Below are 27549 nucleotides of genomic sequence, written 5' to 3'. Positions count from 1 at the left end.
GCCCCGCGGCCGAGCCGAGCACACGCAGCGAAGAACAGCAGATCGCGGGCAGCCAATGGCGAGGGCGGGATGAGGTGGCACCAAATTTTCCGCAGCCAATGGGAGCCGCGGGCAAGTGTGAAGGCATCAGCGCCCGGGCTCGCCCTCTCCATCCCCCCGCGTCGCCGCAGCGCCCCGGTCCAGATCCTGCTCCCGCTCCCGGTCCCGATCCCGATCCAGCGCACCTACGCCCAGCCCCGGCGCCGCCCCGGCCGCAGGAGGAGGGAGGAGAGGAGGAGGCAGAGCGCCGGCTTAAATACCGCGGCCCCGCGGCAGTCCCCGCAGGTGCAGAGGACACGCGTGGAGAAGCGGAGCAGAGATGCCCGCCCTCGTGATGCAGGAGAAGGTGAGCCCCCGCCGGCTCGTCGCGTCCTCCGGCTCCCGGCCCCGCGGGCTGCGGAGATCGGGTCCCCCGCCGCCGCCGCCTCCCCCTTTTGTTTCTCGTTGGCGATCCAGGCGGCTGCAGGCCGGAGCGCGGTGTCCGTGGCGCAGGCAGCCGCCCGTGCCGCCGGCCCCGTGGGGAGGCTGCGGCGTCCCAAAATGTCGGGTCTGTACAAGGACCTTTTTCTTTGCTCAGCTCGGGCTCGGAGCCGCGCCTGGCGCGGGCGCAGCGCGGGGCTTGTCTGAATGGATCCGCGCCGGAGCCCGAGCCGGCAGCAGCAGCAGCCTCTGCGGGGAAGGGGGAAGGAGCCGTCCAAATGCTGGGGAGGCTGGAAAGGAAAGGAAATGGCCACTTTTTAAAAATGACTGCGCTTTTCTACTAGCAGTTGCCCTAAGGGCGTGTTCAGCCAGCCGGTTCTCATGCCGCTGTCTAGCACCCCGATGAGACCTGGGCACCGTGGGTCCAAAGCCCAACCCCCTGCCCCTGCTCGGGTCCCTCGCAGTCCCCTTTGTAGCCCTGTTAATGCTTACGCAAGGCAGGAAAGGATTCTGCCCCCTTCTCGAGGCTGGATGTTTCCGTGTACTTACCTTTGTGGGGATGCATTTTATTAACAGCTCTCCAGCCTACTTGCTTTCTGTCGCAACGCTGTGAATAACCCTGTGCTAGGTTGCACATGCTAAAATGTGACGTGAAGCTGAGATTGGGGCCTTACACTGCACCCAGTTAGTGCATCTGTCTAGGGCATGTGTGTTCCAGTTAGCTGTATATGCTGGCCCTATGCCAGGCTAACCTATTGAGTGCTTAATGATATTGGGGCAGAGGGGAGGAGCACATCTGAACTGCAGATGCCAGATGTAGGCTATTCAGGAATGAAGGGCGATGCATGTAAACAACTTGCAGCCCGTGACTCTGGGCTCCAAAGCAGCACTGCTCACCCCCACCCTCTTTGCTGCGTAGTAGAGGCAGTGGGAGTCACAGCCCCAAGGGGATAAGTATTTTCTTCTTCCTCCCTGCTTCCTTTATCTCCTGCCAAATGAGCCTCATGTTTCCTGGACAGAGGTAGCTTTGACTGCCTCTGGCCTCAGTAATTTAAGTGTTGTTTGTGTGGGGAAAATTCTCAGTATACTAGCATTGCTACGTGGGCTGTAGTCTGCAGTTCATGGCCTTGGCCTGATTCTGGAATAAGTGTGTCTTTTTTTTTCTTGCTTCTGCGTATCATAAAGTGATAGAAGAAGCTAATCGGAGGGGGAAAAAAATTCATTGTTTTCACTGCCAGGCGAGTGTCCACACAGGGAGTTTTGCTGGTTAATTATACTGATGTCTCTATGTCGGCAATTCTTCCTGTGTAGGCAAGTCCCAGCTCTCCTTGGCCGATTATCACTTAGCAAGGGAGGGACCTACACCTTCCTGCTGAGATGTTAGATGGCTATAACTGGCACTTGGTTTGGGCAGAGCTTTCAGCTGTTTAATCTCAGGATTTGAAAGCAGGCCATCTCCAGCATTTCTGGATGTTCAGTGGTGCCATGAAACTGCTGTTGGCTAGGTAAGGGAAGAAAGGATGGGGAAAGACGGAGCCCTCTGCCAGGACGCAAAGAACCTGGCTGGCTCCCAGTCATCACGGTTGTCTAGATCCACTTAAAGAGGCAGGATATTTGCTGGCATCTGCAGTACAGATGTGCTTCTCCTCCCCTATGCCCCAATCCCATTAAGCACTCAATAGGTTAGCCTGGCATAGGGCCAGCATATGCAGCTAACTGGAATGCACACGCCCTAGAGAGATGCATAAACTGGGTGCAGTGTCCACTCTTTGTCCTAAATGAAGTGTCGCTGATTCCAAATGGCAGAGGGAATACCTGGAGGGTTCATCCGAGTGGAATCCCTGAGTGTTTGCAATCCCTCTCTGTGGCAGGGTTATGGCTAAATTGCTGATTTCTGCCCTTGAGACAGGGAGGCCATTTAAGCAGCATGGCCTGATTTCAGTGTCTCCCTCAAGGAACTGGGCCATGGTGAAATGGTGGCCCTGGAGGGAACTCTGCTGCTAGCAGGCATGTGAGTATAAATAAGCTTTAATGCCTCGTCACCCAGGATACAAATTAACTTTCATGGAGCTTAAGGTCAGTCAGGGTCCCTTGGTGTCTCCAAAGACACTGAGCCTAATTGTCATTTGGGTAGCATCTTCATACCCAGTTTGCACTGGTGGCAATGTCTATCTAGCCTTCAGGACCATGGAGAATTGGGCCCTTGAGGGGCTAATGAATCCCCTGGAGTTCAAGGGTTCAGCACTGCTGAAAGTCAAGCCCATTGTGCCTAGGTTCAGACCAGAGACAGGCCCCCAGTGGCAGTGAAAGCCATTGTGCCTGGCTTGGAGGAGAAGCAGCAGATCTAGGGTTTAACTAAAGGATCATGGCTTGTTGGGTCACTCTTGCCTGTGCCTTGTAATATGCACATGTGATCTGGACACTTCTGCTAGTAGTGGGTGATAGAGCATCGGAAGAATGACTGTTGTCTCTTGGTTACCTCAGAGCTACTGGGAGGCAGGATTTGTCAGTTCTGTTTGTAGCTCTACCACTGATCACTCTGGGCCTTGTCAGACCTTATGTTGTAAGCAGAACAAATATTAATTGGCTTAGAGTTGTTCAACTTAGTGAAGTTGCACCTTAAGGCAAAAACCTGCTCTGATTTCCTCCCACAGCTGTGACTTGCCACTGGAGGCTTGGTGTGCAGAGGAAGGACTGGAAACTAGGGGAAGGACAGACTCACTGCCCACACCAGGCAGAGCAAGTACTGCAGCCCCAGAGTGCTTTACACCCACAAGGTTTCCTGCTGCCACTTAGACCATCTCTACCCTCGCTGGGAGCAGAGCCAGCTAGTCCGAGCAGGAGGCACCACCTCCCCACTGCTGCTCACAGCAGCTTTGCTGGGAGCAGAGCCAGTTGGCCCAGCAGAGCCAGTGTGAGCTGCAGTGGAGAGGCAGTGCCCCATCCCCCCCACTCAGATGGGCTAGCTCTGCTTCTGCTGGGAGCGGAGTTGGGGTGAGTGGTAGTGAGGAAGTGGTGCCTCCCTCCTTGGACCAGCTGGCTCTGCTTCTGGCAGAGTCAACGTGAATGGTGGTGGGTGGTGCTGCAGTCGCCAGGTGCTCTAGGGTTGCAGTGTTTTCTCTGCTGGACATCCCTGGAGGGCAAGGCACTGTACCTGGGCCTGCTGTGCCCCAGCGTACCCACTTGCCCACTGCCTCTTGAGATGCTAGAGGACTTTAACAGAAAAGCCGTGAAGAGTGGCCAGAAATTAGGAGCAAAACTAGGCAGATTAGAGATAATCCTGCCCTGGAGTGGCGTAACTTTAAGATACATAATGAGCGCTTTAAGTCGCTTAAAAGGGGTTAGCGTGCAGCCAGTCCATGACTTAAGAGCTCCAGAAGCCGCTTTAAATTACCATGTAACAAGGCTGTCTGTGGCCTCAGGTAAATCACTTCTCTTTCCTGTGCCTTAATTGTCCCATGTACAAAAACTTAGCAGCAGCCAGGCAGTCTGAACTTCAGTGACTAACTGGGAGCATTCAACATTCATCTTGCACTCAGTCATTCTCATCTACAGAACTCAATACACAGACCTAAAATAAATCTATATTATAGTACTATGCTCCAGGTAAGGAAACTGTAATACAGAAGTTTGGAAAGGAGGTTGTTAGGTTTTACGCAGTAAAGTTTGAACTGCCTGAGTCACTCCTTCAGGAAGGATGAGAGAGATCCAGGATTAATACTGGTGATCTAAGAGTGATCAAAACTGCAAATCTTAATTTTCTCCCCTGCACTGCTAGGTTGCAAGGTTACTATTGCTGATTAAATAAAAAATGAGCTCAGCTGATGGTTCCACAGATCTGTGTATGATCAACATAAAATGTTCTGTTAGCAAAGCCAAATGGAGAGAGAACATTCCTGGTAGCCTGCACAGAAATCTCCATCCCTTTGAACATGGATCAAGGAATCTGTGCTTGGAGGGGAAAAGTCTTGCATTTCACCCTCTGGAAGACTCACCCTCTCTGCAAAGGGTCAGCCCCCTTGGCATGAAGCAGGACAAAAGTGGTGAATTTGGGTGAAATCTCTCTTTTTAAGGGCTGGATTTCCTCCTATGGGAATACGTGCTGCATATATGAGTTCTGCTGATTCTGTCTGTAGAGCCCCAGACAGAGTCCACATGAAGGAGACTTTCAAGACCTTCTTTTCTCTCTGCACCACCCCACCCCCACTTCCCCCAAGATATAATATGGTGGTCTGTGATGGAAGGGCAGTCCCTGAGGAACTCCTGTAGCTCTGGGTGGACTTCTAATGCCTTCTGACCTAGGAGATAGATGCAGATGATCCAGAGCCAGCTCCTCTTGATCCCTGTAGTAAAAACCAGAATACAATCTACACGTGGTCTCTTTTTTCTTTATACCAGCTCTCCAAGGATTTCCCTTTAGCCACCAGCACCATTACTGCAAGGGTGACAAGGAATGGGGAAGCAGTCATGGAGAAGAACTTGTCCAACCCTGAGGAAATGTCAGTTGCCCGTGACATGACAGATGATATCTTTGATGAGAGCTACCGTGAAAAGGAGGGCCCCAAGCCTGCCAAAAGATATGTCTGGAGAAATATCATCCTCATGTCTGTGCTGCATGTAGGAGGCTTATATGGGATCTCCCTGATACCTTCAGCAAAACTGATGACTCTGGGATGGGGTAAGTGGAGGAACTCCCTTATTCTTCTTTGTGTATGTGAGCTTGACTGATCGGAGAAGTTATTCCTTTGCCTGGGCCCTCATACAAAGGTGTAGGAAGAAACTGGGTTTGGATAGTGTTGAAATGATGCTCAGTTTAGTTCGCAAGTGGTTTTGGAGGTTTAATATCTGTAGTTCACTGGGAGATCCCTGGGTGGAAAGGAGATGGCAGAGAAGTGCAAGTGATTACTAGTTTAAAAAGTGAATTCTAATGCATAGGCAAAAGTAAAGGTAGGATCGTGGCTGGGTGGGAAAGAGATTTCCTATATTGAAGAACACTTCTTGGTTCCAGATATATTTTTTTTCTTTTCCATTTGGCATTTTTTAACCATTTTTCACACAACCTTCACAGCCCCCATCCAAGGTAGTCATATAGGGGCCTTCTCTGAACCTGCCCACTCCTGTTGTTCCCCCTGACTTCTCCCCCAGCCCATAGCTGATGATAATGAGCTGAAAAATCATGATACACCTGTGTTTTCTTTGTTTCTGATTTTGTACACTGGGTAGGAAGAGAAATGGGTAGGTATGGGGAGAGAATCATAGCCATCTCAGGAGACCCTGAGATTCCCCACAGCAGTGCCCTCCCACTGTACACAGACTGGGTGGGAGGGGGCAGAGAGCAGTCCAAGGAGCTGAGAGGACGCAGGAAGGATCTGTTTACACTCCCTTGGGGGGCACAGATGTTCCTCTCTACCCCTCAGAGAATCACATCAGGCCTTACATGATCAGGTAAGTAATCTGCTCTCTGGGGCTCCATTTTGTCTCTTGCTTTGGCCCTCCCTCTCCCACCCCATCTCTGTTTTACAGGGGCCATTAATCCCTAAACAGTGTTGCATTCTCCCCTCTTTCTCTCACTCTGCAGCACAGATGTAGCTAATTTGTGTTCTCACTTTGCTGTCTATCTGGCCCCAGGGCTGATGCCCTTGGCTGGCACCAGTGAAGTTCCCTGGGTTGTGATGGGATGGATGATGCCTGCCATAGTGAAGACCAATAGATCTGGTCACATGGAAGCAGAGAACTCCCAAGCCTTTCTAGAAGGAGCTCCCTCCCACATCAATATTCACCTTCTCTCCCATTTTCTTAAGCAACCGGGTCACAACTGAGCCAGGAGTTTCCTGTTGCATTAGGGAACAGAGCATTGTTTGCAAGCATCTGTCTCAGATCTCTTCCTTCCCCATCCACTTGGTAACAGGCTGCCCTATTTCTGAGTCAAATGGCCTGCAAATCCATGGATGATTGAGCTGAGCTGCAGAGGTTCATGAGGAGATAGATGGGAGGACTAGGAATGCTGTGCAACATGCCTGAAGCTTACAGAGGTGTCAGAATGGGTTGGTTTCAGGGAGGATTAAGCCAGTAGGATCTGAGTCCTGGTAAATAGCAAGTAGCACATCATACAGATGGCTGCTACCAGCTGCAGGCACAGGAGGTGGACCTGTCAGCCATGTTTTCATTCTACCATGGTGTCATCCAGAGCACAGGCTGCTGTTGGCACTCACCCATGTGTGGACTAGCTGGGGTATATGTACCATGGCAGTGACTCTTTAGGATGAGAGGCTGAAGGCTTTAGAGAACTGGGGATCAAGCTGTGTGTAGTGTGAAGTCAGCCCCAGGCTGATCTGGTATGAGAGTAGTACTGTAGGCTGTGGATGAGAATGAGAAATCTCTTTGGAATAGATGGGTGTCCAGGACAGAGTGAGCTCAGAGGATGGGCTCTTTGCAATGATAACCGGTGTCCCAAAATACTTCCCCTTCCAAGATTTTCAAATAACTCAGCACCCCCAGGTAGAGCCTAGCATTGAACTTTCTTCTCCCAGCATCTCCCATGATGACCCATGATAAGTGCACATGTATGGAGCACTTATGACAGTGATTGTACCACACTTTTGAAAGCCTAGTCCTGGAGGTATGGAAACAGACAGTAGATGAAATGCAGCCAGTTCTGGGTTAAAACTCAGGGACAGGGCACTGCAATATAACATACCCTGTTAGAACCAGGAGAGAGGATGTTAACTGGATGTTAGGAGGGCATGTAAAGAAGAATACTACATGCAGTTAAATCAGAAGGAGGAAAACAGAATAGTCAGCCAAATTGGAAAGAGCCATTCCCTAAGGGCAATATAAATATCCCTGTTCTCGCAGGTAGAGATGCACCTTACAGGCTAACTGAATCAGACGTACATAAGCTGTAGCAAACAAAAGCTCACCTCATCAGATGCTATGTTCTTAATAGGAAATGCCAGGGAGTCAAGTTGTTAGGATACTACTTGTGTCTCTCATGAGAGAGGGGGGAAAAGGAACGGTTGAAGCTGCAAGGTGGAGTTGACTTGGAGGTTAATTCTTTTATCCCTTCCCTGAATGTACAGATAAAAACAGTGAGCCTAACACTTGAGCAAACCTTGCAAACTTCATTAGGCTGCACCTTGTATAGCCAGAGGCTGTCATTGAAAAGTGAGCCACCCTGATGGGATCAGTTCCACTGTGCTCTCTCACAGCTGCTGCCCAGTGCTAGAAGCAAACCTTTCCTTGAATCAACTGAAGCCCAGCCAGGATTTGGGCTTGATCTGAAAACCTCTCTACCATGAGACTTTTTCTGCAGAGCTTTCAGCTTCTGACTAGCAGACTAGAGCACTTTATACCAGAGTCTCCAGGTCTCACTTGAGCCTGGATTACACCAGAGCAAGCCCATTGACTGCAGTAGTGTTACTGTGGATTTACACTGCTGGGAGCAAAGGCAAAGCCAGACCCTATGTATTAAAGAGTGCCTGGCTGGGCCCACTTGGCAAACCAGACAATTGGACAGTTCCCTGAGAGATCTGGCTGCAAGCTCTTGCTTTGCTGTTCCTTCATGTCATTGCCAAGCTGGTGCTCCTCGGCAACTGTTTCGCCCCTGGACAGCATCATCCAAACTGCTTGGAGTTTGGAATGGTTCAAGGCAATGATTATCAACCATGGTGCCAGAGCACCCTGGAGTGATGTGAGATTAAGGGTGCTGCACAATATTAGCACTGTTAGGTGTGCAAACACCTATGCATAATTCACAAGATAAACCCAGAGATTTCATATAGGAATCCAGAGTATCAAAATGATCCAGATGTGTCAGAGTCTTTGCAACAGAAGAATTTATCCATTTGTTTCTTGATTACATAAAAATAGTGAGAGCCAAGAGCTGGCATATTTTTCCAAGTGGTGCCTTGAGTCTAAAAAGGAATGCGTAGAGTCTAGAAAGATTGAGGACCACTGGGTTAGAGGCTGGGGCATCGTGGCTGGACCAGGGAAGAGATGGTTCTTTTCAGAGGCAGGTTGGATGTAGGAGGTATAATTGTTACCTCCTTGGATTTCCATATGCCTCTGGTTTCTCTGTCCCTTTTTTTGTGATCCCTCTGGACCTCACAGTCAGAGGCTGGTAGGATAGCCCTGATTTAAAGGTATAAGCAGGGTTCAAATGCAGGGGGTGGTTCTAGGTAGTACAGGCCCTGATGTGCTCCCTGGAAAGCTAGCACTGCTCAGAAAGCTGCCATTCACATGGCAGAGCGTTTTCAGAAGAACCTCACCCTGGGAAGCTGGCGTGGTCCAAGGACAGCATCTTCTTCTGCACGCCAGATCTGTTAGGATCTGTGCAGATTGTCCCGGGACCCAGCACTGCTGGCTGGAACATGTAGCATCAACACATCCTTGTGGGAATGTTTCAAGGCCTTCAGTACTGCTTGGTGTGGCAGAAAGCTTGGTTTTGGGGATCTTGTAGACTGGCCAAGAAGCAGGGCTAACTGCCCTGAAACCTGCTCTGCTTGTGCTCTGGTGCCATGCCCTGGGGAACCACACAGGACAGTTTCCCCCAGAACATTTGCTTTGTTTTTCAACCCCAGTGTTTTTCAACTCTGTTTAGCAGAGTTTGTGCTAAACACATGAGCTCCTGGGTGCTCTTAGATCCTTGCCTACAAAGAAAGGTAAAGGGTGAGGGGGTAACAGGTGCTAACATACTGATGCTGGCTTTACCCACTAGTACAGCTTTACCCAAGAGCAATGAAGATGAGGTAGCATGGATGTTAGCATGTCCCAACCACCAGAATGCAAACCCTCCAGAGACCTTGATGTACATGCCACTTACTAGCACATAATTGCACCTTCATTGCCCTTGTTACATGTGCTAGGTCAGTGAAGCTTGCACCTATACATGTACCTATGACTTACTTTTGCCAGGTAGACATGCATTTAACCTATATGCCCCATGTATGTCAATCCCAGCAGAGCTGGCTCTGCTTATCTGCCTGTTGTGACAACTAAGTCCTGTTCTGTGTGACTTTTTGGGACTTTTTCCTTATTTCTTTGCCAAGCATGGACATTGGAGATCCCATTGACACTTTCACTGGGTCAGGAGCTTGCGCTCACTTTCTTGGCTTAAATCCATCTTGCCTCTGACCAGGTGCAAGTGCCAATGGCCAGCCTTCAACCCCTCTCTGGAAGTGGCTACACAGTTCCTGTCAATATGTAGTCTGACTGTTTGGGAGTGACAGGTGTTGAGTAAGCACAAAGTGCCAGATCCTAAGCAGCTGCCAACTGGCATAGCTTCACTGCGTTTGCTCTTTCGGAAGCTGGCCTGAATGAGTGTGACTGGAGTATGGATTCCAAGGATGGAAAGGGGAGGCTCCACCTGTTTTCTGTCTCTTGAATGACAGATGTTTACATTGGAAAAAGACCAGGTAGATCATCTTGCCTGACATCCTGGGACCCAGGCAGGATTCTTCGCAAGAGCCAGTTTCCCAATGAGTCATCCCATCTGGTTTTCAAGTTTCTCTGAAGTTCCACAGATCTGGCTGCCCAGAAATATCTCCTAGTCTTTTCACTTTGCTTGCCTTCATAGTTTTGTTTCCTAGGTATGTTTCTGGCCCCTGTAACTCTTACTAGCTCATTGCCTTATTATGAGTGCAGAAGGTACTACCATCTGCATTTTATAGATACGGGAACTAAGCACAGTTATGATCACCCTAAAGCCTCTCAGAACACCTGTGGTAAAGCAGGTTTCCCAAGCCATAGGCAAACACTTGATTCTTCCTTCCTTACTCTTTGGCGCGCCCCCTCCACCCCGCTTCCTCCCATCACCTTCTTCAGAATATCTGCATCATTCATGGCTCAGAGCACCCTTGACAATAACACTATTGTGCACTGCAGGGCTTAGGACTATTGACTATTGCATTTTTATAAGAAGCTATTCTTACTTCAGCCCTGCCCACCCTGTGTCCTCCATGGTCACACCCTGCAGAGACCAGGCAACATTCTGGTTATGTCCCCTCTCATTTTCAGTTTGCCAGACTCCACATACTAACTTCTCTTTGATCATCACTTAGGCTGCTGACAGATGTGGCAGGGGGCAGGAAATGCGTTTTACCAGAAGAAACAGCAGGTTAGTTCGACCCAGCTCTGCAGCACCTGTATAAATTACATGTTTCAGCAGGGCTTTTTGGCACCTTTATCTAAGAGTCGATTCAATCAGCTATTAATTAAAAGCACAAAAAAGCTCCACTGAAGCGCCCAATCTATACAGACATTGGATGAACCAGGTCAAACTAATATGATGCCTCTTTTGCGCATGTGCTGGCTCAGTGGGGGGGCATGCAGAATTTGAAGTAAAGCGCCATTTTGTGGGGGGGTTGTTTGTTTTTTTTACATCTGTAAGCAGCCTACGTTGTGTGTGTTTGCCCTTCTGAGTTCCAGCCTGGTCTGAGTTTCATACCTGATCTCTTTCTCTTTAGTTACCCAGAACCGCACAGTATTGTAGGCACAGGGAAGTCTTCCCAGTGCAGGGGCTAGCACTTCCCTTTGGTCTCTCAGTATTGTTGCTTTCTGTATGTCTTTTTTTCCATTGTCCTCAGATGCTTATTCTCCACCTCAAACTTCCTACTTTTATTTCCCAAAGCCAAATCTTGTTTTATTTTTGTGGTTGTGGGCCAGCTGCAATCTTCTTGGGGCTGAAGCACAGGCACTAATGGAGGTGGGGGGATGGAGCTGACATCTGAGTTGAGGCAGAACCCAGACTGAGCCAGAGGCCAAGAACTGCAGTGTCCAACTCGGGGACCAAAATCCAGAAACAGTGATCAGGATGGGGTTGGAGACCAGGAGATGGAGAGTCCAGGATATGAAGGGCAGCCAGATAGGAGTGGAGGACAAAGCTGAGGCAGGAAGTGGAGTCCAAGCAGTTTCCTGACCCTGTACTTCTCCTGTTTCAGGAGTAAGATATGTTGTGCAACTGCCTTAAGTGGAGCCCTGGCCAATTAAGCACACCAGCTAAGAAGCTTCCTCAGCTCTAGCTGGAGCTGGCTAGCGTCTCAGAGTGCTTAATGCTGTGTTGATTGGTCTCCTCACCAGCACTGGAAACGTAACTCTTATGCAAACCACACAAATCAGGAAGAGTGGTATGAGAAGGTGGTGTATAGCTCCTATTCCTGCTGTCTTGATCCTGGGGGATTTTTCACCCCTGCAGTCCCCCTGTAGTAAAGCATCCTGAAGGTTCTAACTCACTTAGACCCGCCATGGCCATAATGGGCTGTAAATGCCACCCACAGTTGGCAGAGCAGCATGGTACGTTGTTCTAACAAGGTCTTCTGCTTCCAGCACAGCCAGTAGCAGGAAGGAGATGAGGCTTACTCATGTCTATGCTGCCACACCCTTACTGTGAGGCAGTCTTTCTTGGGGCATTTAGGCAGCACTTGTAGCTCAAGAACCCCAGCACTGCAATACAAACCAGCTGCACAGCACCCAGGGATCTATTCCCATATTATCTACACACTCCAGATGGTCCCTTGTTGCTCTGTCCTCTGGGCTATTGGCCACACCTCCCAATATGGTATTCTCTGCCGACTTAATTAACATTGTGCTCGTTTCTCCCTATCCAGCTGAGAAAAGAAGTTAGGGTATTTCTGGACAGAGATGTCAGAATTTAGTTTTTCCTACAGTCAGTCCTTCTAAACACTCTTCTTCCCTTACTGAAACCTGTGCATACACAGGACACATGTTGATGCTGAGATATGGAAAATGCTTCCAAAACAACAGCTTTCTGCATGTTCTGAACATTAATGGCCGCATCCAAGCCAAGGGGGTTTGCCCTTCAGTATGTCCTGGGCAGAGTTCCCAAGGTGCCTGTGACAATCACCTTCAGCCTTTCCTCTCCATGTTCTCCATTCTTAGTGGCTTATATTTGGAAAATGGATCTTCCTTTTCTGCCAAATGTTTACCCCACTGCTAAACCAATACATGAGAGCTTTTTGCAGCTGTGGTCCTGATGTCTTCTGAAAACCAGGGGAATGTCCGGTTTGCTGGGTCCACCAGTCTGTCCAGCTGTAGGTTTCTGGCTTCCACCTGTCTAACCATTCATATCATCATCTCAGTAGCATCCTCATCAACAACCAGATTACATTACTGCTGCTACTCCTACCTTTGTGACTAAAGGTTGCACAGGACCCTTTATTGCTAAATGCCACACACACACAGAATGCAAAGAGAGCTCCACCCCAAAGAGCTTACAATCTTCTTGTAAGATGAGCTGCAGCAGGTGGAATCAGGTTGGGGGACACGAGGGTATAGTCAGACAGTCATGCCTGGTGTAGTAAGCTGGGGTCACACGGCTCCAGCTGAAGTAAGTGTGAGCTGCAGGTACTCAACGTCTTTGAAAAATCAGTTCCAGGATGTTGGGCACCCGAGATTTCCAAATTTCAGCCTTAGGCTTGTGCCTGAGGCTGTGCAGTGAGTTGGCAAGAGAGCTAGACTTACAAGACCTGGCTCCAGGACATAGGCTAAACCCAGCAGGAACACTTGTGCTCTCTTCTGCCCAAGTCTCAGCACAGCCTGTTTCCCTTTTGTTCTTCCCCTTCCTGTATTTGTCTGCTGTTCATCCATCTCTTCCCCTGGGACATGGTCTATTTCCATTATATAGTGGGGGTTTGTGTCAGAGACGTGAACCTGGCTTGCTTCTTGTGTAGCTGAGGTTCCCTGAGACCCTCCATTATTCTGTTGGCTTTTTGCAGTACTTTATCCACAAAATAACAGCACCAACAAGAGCTGGCCCTCATTTCCTCGGGCCCATGTTCAGGGCTAGAAATAGGGCTCATTTGTTTTTGAATGCCATTAAAGTTGAATGAAGATCCTACAGTCCCATTCAGTGTCCAAGACACTGTCTCCTCTTGCACAATGTGACCTACCCCTAAAAATGATCTTGTCTGGATCTGTGCCTTGTTTGCTGATCCAGGATGCCATTTAATCACATAGTCACTAGTAGAGAGCATATGGTCTTGTGGTTAAAACAGATGAACTGGACTTCTGAGTTCTACTCTTAGCTCTGTCATGGGCAAGCTGTGTGACTGAACAAGTCAATAAGCCTGTTGATCTATAAATGGGTAGGAAGCTGCACCTTGTGATCTAGTGTCAATAAAATGTTCACATAGTACCTTGTGTCCAGAGACCTACAAGGATGCCAGTGATTTCCCTATTGCTCAGAAGCATCACACTCTCTAACCCTTTCTTCTTGCTCCTTTTCATGCTTATAACTAGGGTTCTAGAAAATAGAGCCAGCCAGAAGCCGCCCTCTCACCCTGATGCTGAGATGGTGGATGTGCTTGATTGAACGTTCTCATTTTTTTGTTCCTGTCTAATTCTAGTAGGATCCAGCAACCTGTCAAAATGCAGTGAGTCATGCTCCTGTCAGAAAGAGGAAATACCAAGAGCTTCCTGGCAGAGGCCCAGCTCCTGACCCAGCTTTGCATAGCCAAGCACTTCCACAAACAAAAGCCAAGCATTCAGGTGCTTTTTCAAAGACAAGACTAAGCCCCGCACCTTTTGATGGCTTTCAGGAAAGACAAGTAAGGCAGGGTTTAAAACATAGGAAAATCTTTTCTGAATGGTCTGAGCTAGTCCTTGGCCTCTGAGAAGTGCTTAAGAAGATCACCAGGAAGTCAAACGTGGTGTTTTCCTGTCAGCAAATCAAATACAGACCAGAAGCAAAGCTCCAGGTCCAAACACCTCTCTTTCCAAAACCGGTGAAGAGAGGAGGGAAGTCCAAGTCGGAGCTCTGTGGCTGAGGGGGAAATCTCTGTAAACATTGCTCAGCATCTTGTGTTATTTTCTGCAGAGGCCTACCCTGCCTCTTTTGATGCCTCCCTCTTCCAGCAGATTTCTGATTTTACCCTAGTGGCATGAATCTTCACATTGATGCAGATTAGGAGAAGGCGACTGGAAGCTTATCTTCAGGAGTGGATGGGGCAGCCAATAGAGAAATTTGAAGAGGGGAGAGATGTGATCAGCTCAGCAGACAAGGAAGATAGCTGTTGTGGTGGTGTCTTGTAGAGCTGAGTGAGATGTATTTTACAAGCCAGAGGAGAAAGTTATATCAACTAAGGCAGAACCTGAGCCTGAAGACAGATTTGGCTGTGAGGCTGGAAAGAAAAAGATATTTGAAATACTGAGGAAGCAGTATTGAGAGACTAATAGATTAGCCATTGATCAGTTTGAACTAAAGACCAGCATGAAAACACATGGGCATGTCTCAAATCCAGCACATCTTTTAAAATGTGCAGGATAACTACATTTGTCATTCTTTATCTTAATAACTGCTAGCACAATGCACTTTGCTGGTATTCAAGGCAGGGTTGGTTAAAGGCAATTTAACTGGATGTTAGGCATTGCCAAACCAACACATGATTCCTGCTCATTCACATCAGCAGAGATCAGTGAATTTTTACTAAGGAGGAAGTTTCCCACAGGGGATACTGGGAGGTGAAGTTTACCTTCCTCCAGAACACTGAGCAAACATAAATTATTCTGGTGTATGTGAGTGCAGTCTCCATTATCTTTAGTCTGATAATTGCGTAAGTGGAAAGGCAGGATAGCAAAGGACCTTGTTTCTTTTGTCAAAGTATGCAGCTCTTCCTTCTTTCATAGTTGTTTGCTTTTCAAGTATAGGTCTAAGTTGCAGTTCTCAGCTAATACCCAACACTCAAATGAGAAGATACCAGTCTAGTTTTAGGGACAGTTGCTCTAGGACTAAATTAAATAGCCAAGATGATGGTTTGGGACAGAAATGTTCACAAACAGATAGTGATGTATGCCTGGGAGAAAGAAGGGCATGTGTTTTGTGGTTGGGTTTTTTTTGTGTTTTGTTTTTTTTTTTATCCTAATGTTTCTATTTCCCTTATGGATGGAATTCCACTTGGCTAATTCCTTAGCAAGCCCTGGGGAAAAGGCAGGAGGGGAAAAAATCAAATTAGTAACTTTTCTGCTCTTATCCATCAATAAGCTCTTCTGTGCAAGACTTGAAAGTGATTGTTGGGTTTAGAATTACCTACTGTGATGGATCAAAGGGCTGAGCAGAAGGGAGGATTCAGAGGCAGGGACAGAGCAGGTTGAAATAGTTTGGGATTTATGAAGAAGCTGAAGTATAGGGCTTGATTGGACAGTCATTTTCTCCCAGTTTTCCCCTGCTGGGATATTTAAAAAGATGTTGAGAGAAAATGAGCCTGTGTCTGCTTTATTTCTTTTGATAGTTTAAAAACACCTGCCAGATTCTGTCATGGATAACACGGATAATATGTAGTGTGCTGAGATGTACTGGAGTGGGACAGGCAATAGGCATAAATATCAGATAAGATTAAGTGCTAAAGTGATAGATGGTTTCCAGAGTAACAATGTGGGGAAAGATCATCTCCCACAGGGTGTAAATGCACAAGAGGCTTAATGAGGGATAACAGGATAGAATTAGTGAAGAAGAGACTTTATCCTGATTATCAGAAGAGCAAGACATCTCAGACTATGGAATCATTGCATGGGGCAGTATTGGAAATGACTGTTCTTTCTACTTCTGGCGCAGATTAAACAAATACCTGAGCAGGGCAGACAAACATTTGTCTGGAATGGATTAGGTAGGGTCGATCCTGACTTAAAGTTGGGGAATGGATTAGATCACCTCTCTCAAAGTTCTCTTCCATCCCTATTTTCTACGGTTCCTGGACCACAGTAAATGCAACATGCTAATAAATATAACCTTCAGATAATGCCCTTACCAGGGAGGGCTGCACTGTTGTTATAATTCTTGCCTTTCACATGAGGAGCTAAATTGACTTTTCCTGTCACCCAGGAAGTATGTGACACCACTGGGATTAGAACTGATTTATTCACAGTCCCAGTGCACTGTGGTAACTGCAAGACCAGCCTTCCTATTTCAGCAATTATCATAATGATTTAAAACCAGATTAGAGGGTATATATAAAGGATTCAGTGAGACCTCATGTCTCATTTCCTACCTAATTCCTACAATTCTGGATCTCAGCAAGTTTCTGTCTTGCCTGTATAAACTGTGAAGGAGGGTGTTCACTTCTGTTGATCCAACAGAGGCTCAGCACCTGGGCAACTCACTCTTTTTCTTTTTCCCCTCTTTTTTTGTCCAGGTATCATATGTTTTATGGTGAGTGCCTTGGGGGTAACCGCTGGAGCGCATCGCCTCTGGAGTCATCGGTCCTACAAAGCAACTTGGCCCCTCAGAATCTTCCTGGCTGTTGCCAACTCCATGGCCTTCCAGGTAAGAATCTCTTGCATGTTGCCAGCCTTTAGAAAGAATCATTGGAGCCCAAAGCTGTAGACACACATACAATAAAGCAGCATCTTAAAAGCAGGTGCTTTTCTCCTATTGGATCACCTGAAGAAACATTGTCCTCTTAGAGTTTCAATTCTAGAGTCATGTTTGAGTTCAGCTTCTTCATCTTGCATCTTAAGTTGGGAGACTTTGAAACAAGAAATGCTGCTGAGATGGAGTGAGAGTTCCCAATCTTGGGGAACTGGCTCAGGACATGCGCCAGTAGGAAGTTCTCCCAACCGCATGGAATTCATTCTTCTCCCTCTGAGGTCTGTTCTCCTATCAATGGTTGTGTCTGGTTCCCATAAAAGGCTCTGCAGCATGAGAAACTAAGCTGCTCTCCTGTGATGCATGGTCTCGCCTTCCCCTGGTCAAAAAAGGAAATACTTTTCCATGCAAAATGGCATTAGACCATAGAAATAAGTGTCCAGGAAGTCAACAAGGATAAGACTATACCTGTATTCCCTCAAACTGGATAAGAGAATATCAGACTCATCATAATTAATAACAGAGTTCCTTACTTTGGTGGAGCTCTGTTCACTTTGGTAGAGTCACTCCAGCATGGAAGTAGTTTAACTTAAGGGGCACTTGAGCCAATAGGAAGCTAACAAGTGCCACAAGCATCTGACAGGCACTTCATGGCATTGTCCAGGTCATGAGAGAACAGTGTTCTCTCATGAGGGGGATCAACAGCAAATAGGCAGAACTCTTTTCTCCCCAGCACCACCTGGGGTGACAAGGAACAATGGTCATAAGCTGATGGAGAATAGGTTTAGGTTGGAGATCAGAAGGCAATATTTTACAGTTAGGGTGGCCAAAATCTGGAAGCAACTTCCCAGGGAGGTGGTCCTCACCCCTACCTTGGGCAAATTCAAGAGGAGGTTGGACGATCACCTGTCTGGGGTCTTGTGAACCCAGCATTCATTCCTGCCTGTGGCAGGGGGTCAGGCTAGATGATCTGTTCAGGTCCCTCCTGACCCCAGCTACTATGAAACTATTATAATCTGTGAAGCAGCTGAACAGATGCTTCTGGTCCTGCTTGTACAAGAAGAGGCTTCACTCTGTTGCCTGGGTGCAAAGTGAGGTCTCATGGATCCAAAGCACAAGTCATACTTTACTGGAATAAGAAAGTGCTTAGACTGTTGTGTCACAAAAGATGCTGTGAGTGGTGCTCTATCATGGGTAGAAAGCAAAGGAAGAACTGGCTCAGGACAAGAATTTTATGGAATTTGACTGGTTTTTTCTCTTTACCCAGTTACTGGTTGTGTTTTGAGGCACTGCATTATCTATCCTAACCAAATGGACTCTTGTTCATCAAGACTTGGAGTGCTGTAATAGAGCAGGTTGAAAAAAACTGTGTTTCTGAACTGTTCAACTTTTGAAGATTAAAAAAATTCCTATTCCTCACCTGGATGAAACCAAAGCCTTTCTGAATTTTCTCACAAAAAGCAAGAGGAAACAATACCCAAGGATAACTAGTAATTTGGTTAGGACATTCACTTGATTGATTAGGTTGATGTCTGTGCTGTTGTTCTCCAGCATCTTAGGTGGGTGCCTTGACCACCAGGCTATTCTGAAGTAGGTTTCTCCCAGTCTCTCCTGTTAGGGCTGCCCCACTTTAAATCAACAGTCAAATATTCTTTGAAGAAAGGACTTGAACATCACAACATAGGTGAATGTCTTCCACAGTATAGGCAAATGCTCTAACCACTAGACTATCTTGAGGTAGGTCTCTTTCCACTCCAGAAATTCCATCTTTGTCAGGGAAGTTCTCAGGTCTAATTTTTTGTCAAAACTGGGTACCCTCCAAGAAAATTTTCAGTTTCAAGAAATCAGCTCCCCCCCCCCCCCCAAAAAAAAAAAAATGTTAAGACGTTTCCTGGCAGCTTTGATTGTAATTAATTTTTCTGAACAATGTCAACAAGCATTGTTCTCCCATGCTTTCCCTCCCACTGAGTAATTGTTGTGGGGTTCTCTTACATCCCTTCTCAAGCAGTTTGTTCTGGCCACACTTGGAGATGAGTCAGGGGATTAGCTGAACATTGGGTGCGGTCTAATTTGGTAATTCCCATGTGCCCAGGAAGCAGCTAATTAAGTCTGAGTACCAATGGGCATTAGGTTTGGTGCTTTCTGGTGCAAGGTGGTTTCTCAAGGGGGTGAGGAAAGATTAGGGAAATCACAGGGGATGGAAGAGACATAGATTCTAGTCCCTGCTATCTGGATTGCTTAGACATTAGTTGGGTAAAACCTGGAAATAATCGTGAAGACAAAGACGGACATCCAAAAACTCCCCCTTCCCAGCTGAGTGCCTTAACCTTTAAGTTACAGATTGGACTCCATCTTTGTCTTTGTTTCTCCGGCCTCATGGACCCGATGATCTCATGAGGCCCCTTCCAGCCCTAAACTTCTGTGAATTTGTGACTGATTTGTGGCTGCACAGTGGCTTAACTTGAAGAGGATAGGTGAAGGGTGCCCCTACCCAAACTCTGCTTAGAAAGTTTGAACCCGCTCAGGCTGTGGAGGACCTTGAAGCCCAGGTCACCCATATTCTGGTCTTAAGTTGTTATGCAAAGTGTGGGTGACAGCAGGGGCATCCTTACTGGCACTCAGTAAGTGCCTTCCCTTAGGAGCAGACTTAGCGTTCTGCATCCTGAGGGACCTAGAGGTATGAGCCTGACTCGAGTACCTGAGCTCCAAGGGAGGGCCTGAGTTGGGAGACATTCCTAGACTCAGTGTTCCCTACTGACTAGCCTGAGGCAGCTCCCCACCCAGCATCCAGGCTCTCTAACTTGCCCTTAGGGGGCACCCAGTTCTTCCCATTGATATAGGGAGCCAGAAAACCTAAGCCTGTTTCTTTGAATCCCCCTTCTGCAGCAAGGGTCCTAACGTTTTAGGAATTGCAACACCTCAGTGGAGGTACCTAAGAAATCAGTATGGACTCTACCTGCCTTTTCTCTTTATCACACTTTTCCCATCTCTAAAATAGGGATGATAATGCTGCATCCCTAATCTGTAGGGGGCACTGAGGAGAAATCCCGTGTACATATGAGGTTAAGGATATTGCAGTGATGGTTGCCATAAATGTGCCTGAATAATGCCATTGTCATCCATCTGTAGGATGGGAAGATATTTACCTAGATTTTCAAAGCATTTTGAGATCTTTTTATAAAGCCAGTAATGTAAATACAGATCTTTTTTATTATTATGATTAGTTTGGACAAGATATACCTTACTTAATAAAATTATTAATATTTCAACACTTTCCAAGCTGGTTTTGTTCTGATTTATGTTCAACAGAATTTTCTTTCTATGAAGGTGGTATTTTATTTGTAATAATTCTCAGAATCATTTATTTCCATTCACAAACTGAAATCTTTCATTTTTGAGAATGTTTGTTTGATGCCTAGCACACACATGCCACTGTCTGCTTAAACTGACCAGTCAGGTTTGGCAATGCAGAGGAGGAAAAAGAAATCAAGGCTTGAAATGGATTGATTAAAAGATGAGGTTAAAAAAGGGAATCAACATAAAGGAAAAAATCAAAATGTTTAAAGCAAAAATGTCTCTTCTTGAACTGGAGCCAAGTTTGTTTGTTTGTATTTTGTTGTTTGAGGGTGTTTTTTGTTGCTTTGACCAATCTTTGAAGTAAATAATGTGAACTTTGAAATCAGTTGGATTTAGATGCCTGATCTGTGTAGGCAGCTTTGTAAATCCCACTAGACCTCTATCTGCATCTCTAGACATAGAAATGCTTTAAGCAAATTTGGCCCTAACTCTGTGCGTTGCTGATTTTGTAAGTCTTCTGCCCGCATTCATTCCAGAATGACATCTACGAGTGGGCCCGAGATCACCGTGTTCACCACAAGTTTTCTGAGACAGACGCAGACCCTCACAATGCCAGCCGCGGCTTCTTCTTCTCCCACATCGGCTGGCTGCTAGTGCGCAAACATCCTGATGTCATTGAAAAGGGCAAGACACTAGACCTGTCTGATCTGAGGGCTGACAAAGTGGTTATGTTCCAGAGGAGGTGAGCTGTGCGGTGCTTGTGCAGTGAAGGGGGAGGCTTAGCTTTCCTACTCTACTAGGATGTGCTGGAAGCCAAAGGGACTCAGAACCATCGTGTATCATTATAAGCCAAAACCAGCCTACACTAGAATCCCCTATAGCAGGGTAGTCAAATTCACTTGGGCCCTTGGGCCAGATCTGGACTGCAGGGCTCCTCACAGGCTATATTCAACCTGGGGCACAGGGGTGGCCACTATGGCAGCAGTGGCAGGTCTGGTAGTAGAGAGGGGTCTGGAGGCATTGAAGGGTCTGGTGGCAATAGCAGCAAGAGGTCTGGGGGCAGGGGTCTGCCAGCAACAGGAGGGGATCTGCCAGTGGTGGTAGTAATCTTGGGGGAAGTGATGGCAGTGAGCCAAGCTTGCCACCCATGGCAATGGCCAGCAGGGGCCAAAGGGCCCAGAATTTTGAAGCAGGCCCCACTCCACCACTTCCATAGTGGACCAGACAGAGCAGCACTGTGGGCCCCATGTTTGACACATCTACACGCTTAATCAGCTTTCAAAAGCATCCATTTCAGCAGGGGTCAGCAATGTACCCAGTAGTGGAGGGGTATGTAGTGGGGTGTGGAACAACCCAGCTTTGGTAAAATGTGGGCAAAGATTAGGACTTGGCTGCTTCTGCTGCTTTTCTCTGCTGCCCAGCTTTAGTGCAGCACAGAGAGAGCTCCCTCTTCCCCAGAACCTCTGCCACCCAGTTGCAGCATGGCACAGGCAGAACACCTCTCAGCTGAAGCACCAGGCACCCACCTGTGGCACTGTGCAGAGATCCTCGTCTGCCAAAGTCTCAGGCACCCAGCTGCAGTACAGCACAGGCAGAGCCCCTCTGCCTTCAAATGCTGCTGAAGCCACATCTCTATGAGCCAGAGCCTCTGCCACCCACCTGTGGCACCATGCAGAGATCCTAAATGCTCTGCAGGCTAGATCTGGCCAGTGGGCTATAGGCTGCTGAACTTTGTGTTTGCACTACCTGGTCCCTACTTTGTGAATCTGTGCAGAAGTCCATGATGGAAAGTTTCCATCTAACTGTAGTTGAATATATACATAAATACATTAAACCTTCTTTTTTTGGAGGGGGAAGGGAAGGGCTGTAAAGTCAGCTCAGGACAGGCTGGGTATACCACTGCTGCAGTGCTGTTGCTTCCCTGCCGCTGTTGTTTCTACAGCCTGCCAGGGATGCAGTCTTACCCTGGGCCTAGGACAGGCACTAGACAGCGAGACCTAAATTCCAGCATCCTTTTTCTTGTACACCTTTTTGTATACCTACATTCCCATGCCATCCACCACCTGGGACCCTCTTCCTCTGGGCCCAGTTTCTCCCCCTAATTTTATGCACCCACTCCCTGATTTTTTTTGTTTGTTTGTATTTTTGTCTTCCCCTGGTACAGGGAAAATAGTGGGGTCAAAGGTAGAATATTTCTGTGCTTAACTTTCTTAGTGTCTTTACAATTAGCATCTCTCCCCACTTCCTAAATACTGACCCTTGTAAGTGTTCTGAACAGGCCCAATCCACAAACCTTCCCCTAGTGATCTCTCCCTCCCACTCACTGTCTCCCTCCCTTCTCTTTCTTGGCAGGTACTACAAGCCTTCAGTGGTGATCATGTGCTTCTTGGTGCCCACCATAGTGCCCTGGTATTTCTGGGGGGAATCCTTGGTCATCAGCTACTTCATCCCTGCTATCCTGCGCTACGCTGTAGTGCTCAATGCCACCTGGTTAGTCAACAGTGCAGCCCATATGTTTGGCAACCGGCCCTATGATCAAAACATCAACCCGCGGGAGAATCGCTTTGTCGTCTTGGGAGCCTTAGGTGAATATGCGATGCCTTTTTAGATTCTGAAGCACCTGAAAAACTGAATAATACAATTAAAACCTGCTTCATTCACCGCTGAAATGTAGCTGTTTCTGGGGTGCAACACAGCAGCTGCTTTATGGGATACAGTAATAGTGTATGAGTTTGGGAGAAGATGGGAAGGGGAACATTGTATCCAATTATAAACCTAAAGAAATGGAGTTTTGGGTGGTGGGAAATGACTAACTACAATGGGCCAGACTCTCAGCTGATTTAAAGTAGTATAACTGCATAGAAATTGGTGGAACTCTACTGCGTAATCCCAGCTTGCTCCACCTCTGATTGCCACCCCTTGTACAATAGCTTATTTCCAGGCCAACCTGAATGATGAAGATGCTTCTGCCCTGATGCTCTCTGATGCCCTCAGTTGCTTGGAATCTCTCACCAGAGCATCTTTGCTAACACCATCAGTAGTGGAATAGTGGGGATGCTGAAGTGGAGAGCATCCACACCATAACATTTTCAGACCCTGCTCAGAGTATGGAGTAGAGAGCATAGTGCCAAAATTGCTTGAACCCAGATTTCACTGGTGCTTTCACTAATGGAAATGTGCTGGGAAGAGGCTAAAAGCTGGGAGATTTCCCTGAAAACCCTCAGTGTAGGCAACGCCACAGCATGCATGGCACTAACTTGACACAGGGCCCCGTTTTGTTCCCAGTGAGGTAAAAAAACAGATCCCCCATGGATTTCGGTGGACAACAAGCCTATGGACTTCAGTGGGTGGAGGCTGGGGCTTGTAGTGGAAAAGAGTCAAGGAAAGCACAATGTGTTTTCAGCAGAGATTTTGGGGGCATAATGCTTTGAGGGAATTCAAAGCCAGGTTTGGGTGTTGGCAATGTCTCTTCCCTGATTTTCTATTTCAGGAGAAGGATTCCACAATTACCACCACACCTTCCCCTTTGACTATTCCACGAGTGAATTCGGCTGGCACTACAACTTTACAACAGCTTTTATCGATCTTATGTACTTCGTGGGTCTGGCCAGCGACTGCAAGATGGCGTCCAAGGAAGTCATCCGGGCTCGGAAGATTCGGACTGGAGATGGGAGCCACAAGACTGGCTGAGTGCCCATTTCTCTCCTGCCACTTTTCTTCCCTCCTTTATTTCCCTCCTAAATGAGCTGGACAAAGGTTTAATGTTCTGTTTTACTAACTACTGAATAATGCTACCAGGTTGCTTATGATGATGATAATGATTTTAACCCACTCGCACACTGTGTTTTAACATGTATTTTAAGACCTATAACTTTGCTTTTTATAATGCTAGACCACCTCTCTCCCTCTTCTTCTCTTTCTTCTTTTCACTCTTTTTTTGTCTGTCTCTAATAAGATCTCTCTCTTTTCCTTTCCCCCTCTGACTCCTCCATCCTTTAATTTTCTGTGTATCCCTGGCAGTGAGCTGATAGAAAGTAGCCTAGGGAATATCATGTAAGCTGGCTGTGTAGCATGAGTTGCGAGAGATCTGTACCAACCAGCTGAAGACTTGAGCCAAAGTCAGTGACTCTCTTTTCCCAAAAACTCTCCCACTCCGAGCTCTGTTTCTCTGACCTGACCTTCTCGTGGCTGTTGACTCTTGGTCTAATAAAGCTGCTTTCAATGGGGCATGGCAGTCCCCTCTCCTTTCCTTGCTGGCACAATGTTATCTCCCAGACATTGGCCCTACTTTCATTTAAGGAAGCTGAGGAAAGGTGAGGCTGGGCCTGGAGAGGAGACCCCTCAAAGCTCTCATATGGAGGGATGCAGGCAAGTGTACCATTTGGCTATAGAACATTGCCCAGGCCAGATTGGGGAGCATCATCTGCCTTACTGCCTTGCTGTAGTATCACAGTCTCTCTCCTTTCACTGGCCTGAAGCATCTCTATGCTCCACTTGCCTTGAACACACACAAAAAAGCAAATACTGGACTCCAAGCTGCCTACTTCAAAAAACTGGAGAGGGACATCTGGGGATTAGGCAAGGGACATGTTTTTCAATGCCTTGAAATGTACTTGGCTAGGAAAGTTTTTGGAAGTTACAGAGCAGACCACTGGTACATTTTTGCCAGGAAAAGGAACTCTTCCTAAATCAAGAGGCTGGGAGAAGCTGGAAGGATGCAAACCAAAGCTCCATTGCTGTTTTTAAGCTGCTTTATATGTTAAAGGATCAGGGTCCCTTTCTGTGGAGAATGACACCCTCAGTGCATATTTGTGTGTTCCATAGATTCTCTTTCCTGAGTGTGGTTAAAATGGGGCAGCTGATGTGCTCGCACCCCTCCAGTAACCAGGGAGGAAGCAAGACAATACTCCAGAGAGGCAGGGGAGAGCTGTATTTATCAGTATGAGATTCACACAGTCTAATAACAAGTTCTGGATAGAAACCAACACCAAACCAGGCAGCACAGAGAGGGATAAAACAAGAGAAAGTGAAATGATATGACATTCCAGGCCATGCCTGACCCCTTCCTGTCACGGGCCATCTAGAAAGCAGGGCAGACAGGGAGTACTGCACTGTATCTGTAGACTAGGCATGGACTTGGGTCTGAAGAACTTTCCTGCTTAAAAGTGCAGCAGGGCACCTTAGGGGGTTATGATCAACTCTCTCAGCACCTCTGAAAGTGATTTGGGCACAGATTAAAGACACTGCCCATCAGATCCTGATTTCTGCTAGTGAGGGTGAGGGGGGAGCCCTGATTTTGGTGGGAAGCACTAGACCAACTGTTGCTGACACTTGCATCTATTTGCTAAAGCATCTCCTCATTGTCAGTCATCTAAACTGTTCCCATAAATCTCCAAGATATGAATGTCTCTGGCAGTATTGCTGTCTGCTGAGCCATTCTTAATCCCAGGTAGGACCTGAAAGCACAGTAGGGTGTGTCCATTGCCTCATTCCTTGGCACAGCAAGCACATTTCTCACTTCTTAATGGCATCTTATAATTGAGTCTTAAAGCTGACTGATTAAATGCCAGTTATGCTACCTGAGGACCTGCGACATTTGTGAGCAGATGATTGAGAGGTGTGTTTAAAATCCTCCTGCATGCTATGTCCAGAACAGTTGTAGCTGTCTGGGACAAGATTGGTGTGCTGGGATCCTGTTCCCTCGGAAGGCCTTCACCAGACTGCACCCAGTTTATTTCCATTAGTGGTGGTAGTATTTTCTGCTCAAATGCATCCAAGCAATAGTGCAGAGGGTTGCCAAGGGCTGAAGAAAATGGACAGTTCTGGATGCTTTTTGGAATTGGGGCTGGGGACCTTAAGGCCTCTTGCATTTGATCTGGTGTGAAGGCATGTTGCATATGCTCAAAACAAGGTTCGGAGAAGGGGGTCTTCAAGGGCAGGCTCCATTCTCTCCTCTGCAGGTCTCAAAGGTGGTAGAAGCCAGTAATGTGCATAGCAAAGCCCACATCCTGGGGACAGCAGAAAGCTCTTACTATTATATAAGATGTTGGAATGAAGATGGCTATGACTATAATTTTATCCTACCATATAGAAAAAAATTGTCATTTAACAACCCTGGGCCAACTTCTTTCAGGTCTAAATCCTATTGAAGTCCCTGGATTCTACACCAAGGATGAATTTGGCCCATCCAGCATTTTCCCTCCCCTCTCCTCATGATCTTAACATGTTGTGTGACATAACCTAGAGCACATTCATGTGCCATGACATACTGCAGTGTCTAACCTCTTCTCAGAAATAAGCAGGCTTTTTTGATTCAGGGGTTCCTTTTAAATTCCCAGATCCTTGATCAGGTCTAAATATCCTGATGTGAGATCGAAGCCAAGTAGAAGTAACCAAACTGTCCTGATGTTTGCTCAGCTACTTTGTGGGTACATTGGCAAATATCTTTGGATGCCTTAAATCTTCAATATACATTGAAGCATTGACAACTATTGTAGAATTTGTTTTTCTTTTTGTGCTGAGTTATGGAAGTTGAGGGGTTTCTTAATTATTTTATTGCCTACAATAAATTGTGGGTGCATGTGATTTCGAATGTATTCAGTTACAATTTCTGTTAGATTAAGGAACTTGTGTGGGTTGTTTTTTTTCCTTGGGTTTTTTGTTTTTTTTTTTGGTGGTGGCAACATGCTTGTATTCTGAATGCATTTTCTGTAAGTTTAACTAAATTGAGTCAGAAAGAGAGGTGGAAGTCAATAAAGCAGCTGTGGACCCAAGTGGTTAGAGCAGCAGGATTCCTGGGTTATAATCCTAGTCCTGCCCCTAACCTGCTTTGTGGTTACAGGCAAGTCACTTAATTTATTTGTGCCTCAGTTTCCGTATCTACAAAATGGGGATCACACCCTACCTCACAGGGATGTTGTGAGGCTTTAATACTTTTACAGCACTGTGAGATCATGAAGTGGGAGGTATAACACACGTGGTGGTAGCAACAGCAGTAAGTGAATTGACTGCAAACAGCATTCTCAGCCCTGACTGTACCACGCAGGCTGGATTTCTGGGTGCTGGATAAGCGGAAAAAGGATTGGGTTGGAAAGTCGCGTCTGCACATTGTCTAAGCTCTGTTGTTACTGAAAAGTGAGTAGAATACAGGTCTCATGGCATAGGGTTTCTGCATTGTAGGATCTCCATGTTTTGTGTACTGAAAAACTGTTTTTTGAAATAATTTCTACTAATTTGGAAGCAGAAATCTGGTTGTGCTGATCTGAAGTGTTATTTGTTCATAATAAAAAGGTTATTTTAAAACTGGACTGACTGAGTGCCAATGGTTGGGCTTTCTGGAGCTTTTCGGGCAAACAAAAGTTATGCATTGTTGCTCACTAACCAGAGAATGGGGGTGGAGAGCAGGAGAGAGAGCAGTGAATGAGCTTATTGGAGTGGTTTTCGTTGCCAACCACAAGCGTTGTCCAGTCACACCCCTG

General features: G+C 46.9%; 1 protein-coding gene across 1 annotated transcript; it reads left to right on the top strand.

Moving 5' to 3' along the window:
- The first annotated feature begins 125 nt into the window (after positions 1-125).
- On the top strand, positions 126-27378 carry SCD (stearoyl-CoA desaturase). The gene is made up of 6 exons (XM_014605104.3): positions 126-385; positions 4858-5137; positions 16602-16732; positions 20608-20813; positions 22424-22656; positions 23562-27378. Exons 1-6 carry the CDS (start codon positions 359-361, stop codon positions 23759-23761), a joined length of 1077 nt encoding a protein of 358 aa, XP_014460590.1. The 5' UTR covers positions 126-358; the 3' UTR covers positions 23762-27378.
- The last annotated feature ends 171 nt before the right edge of the window (positions 27379-27549 follow it).

This window comes from Alligator mississippiensis, chromosome 6 (genome assembly GCF_030867095.1).
Source record: "Alligator mississippiensis isolate rAllMis1 chromosome 6, rAllMis1, whole genome shotgun sequence".
NCBI classification, from domain to species: Eukaryota; Metazoa; Chordata; order Crocodylia; family Alligatoridae; genus Alligator; species Alligator mississippiensis.
The sequence above is the reverse complement of the archived record's forward strand: the minus strand, read 5'-3'. Positions and strand labels throughout refer to the sequence as shown.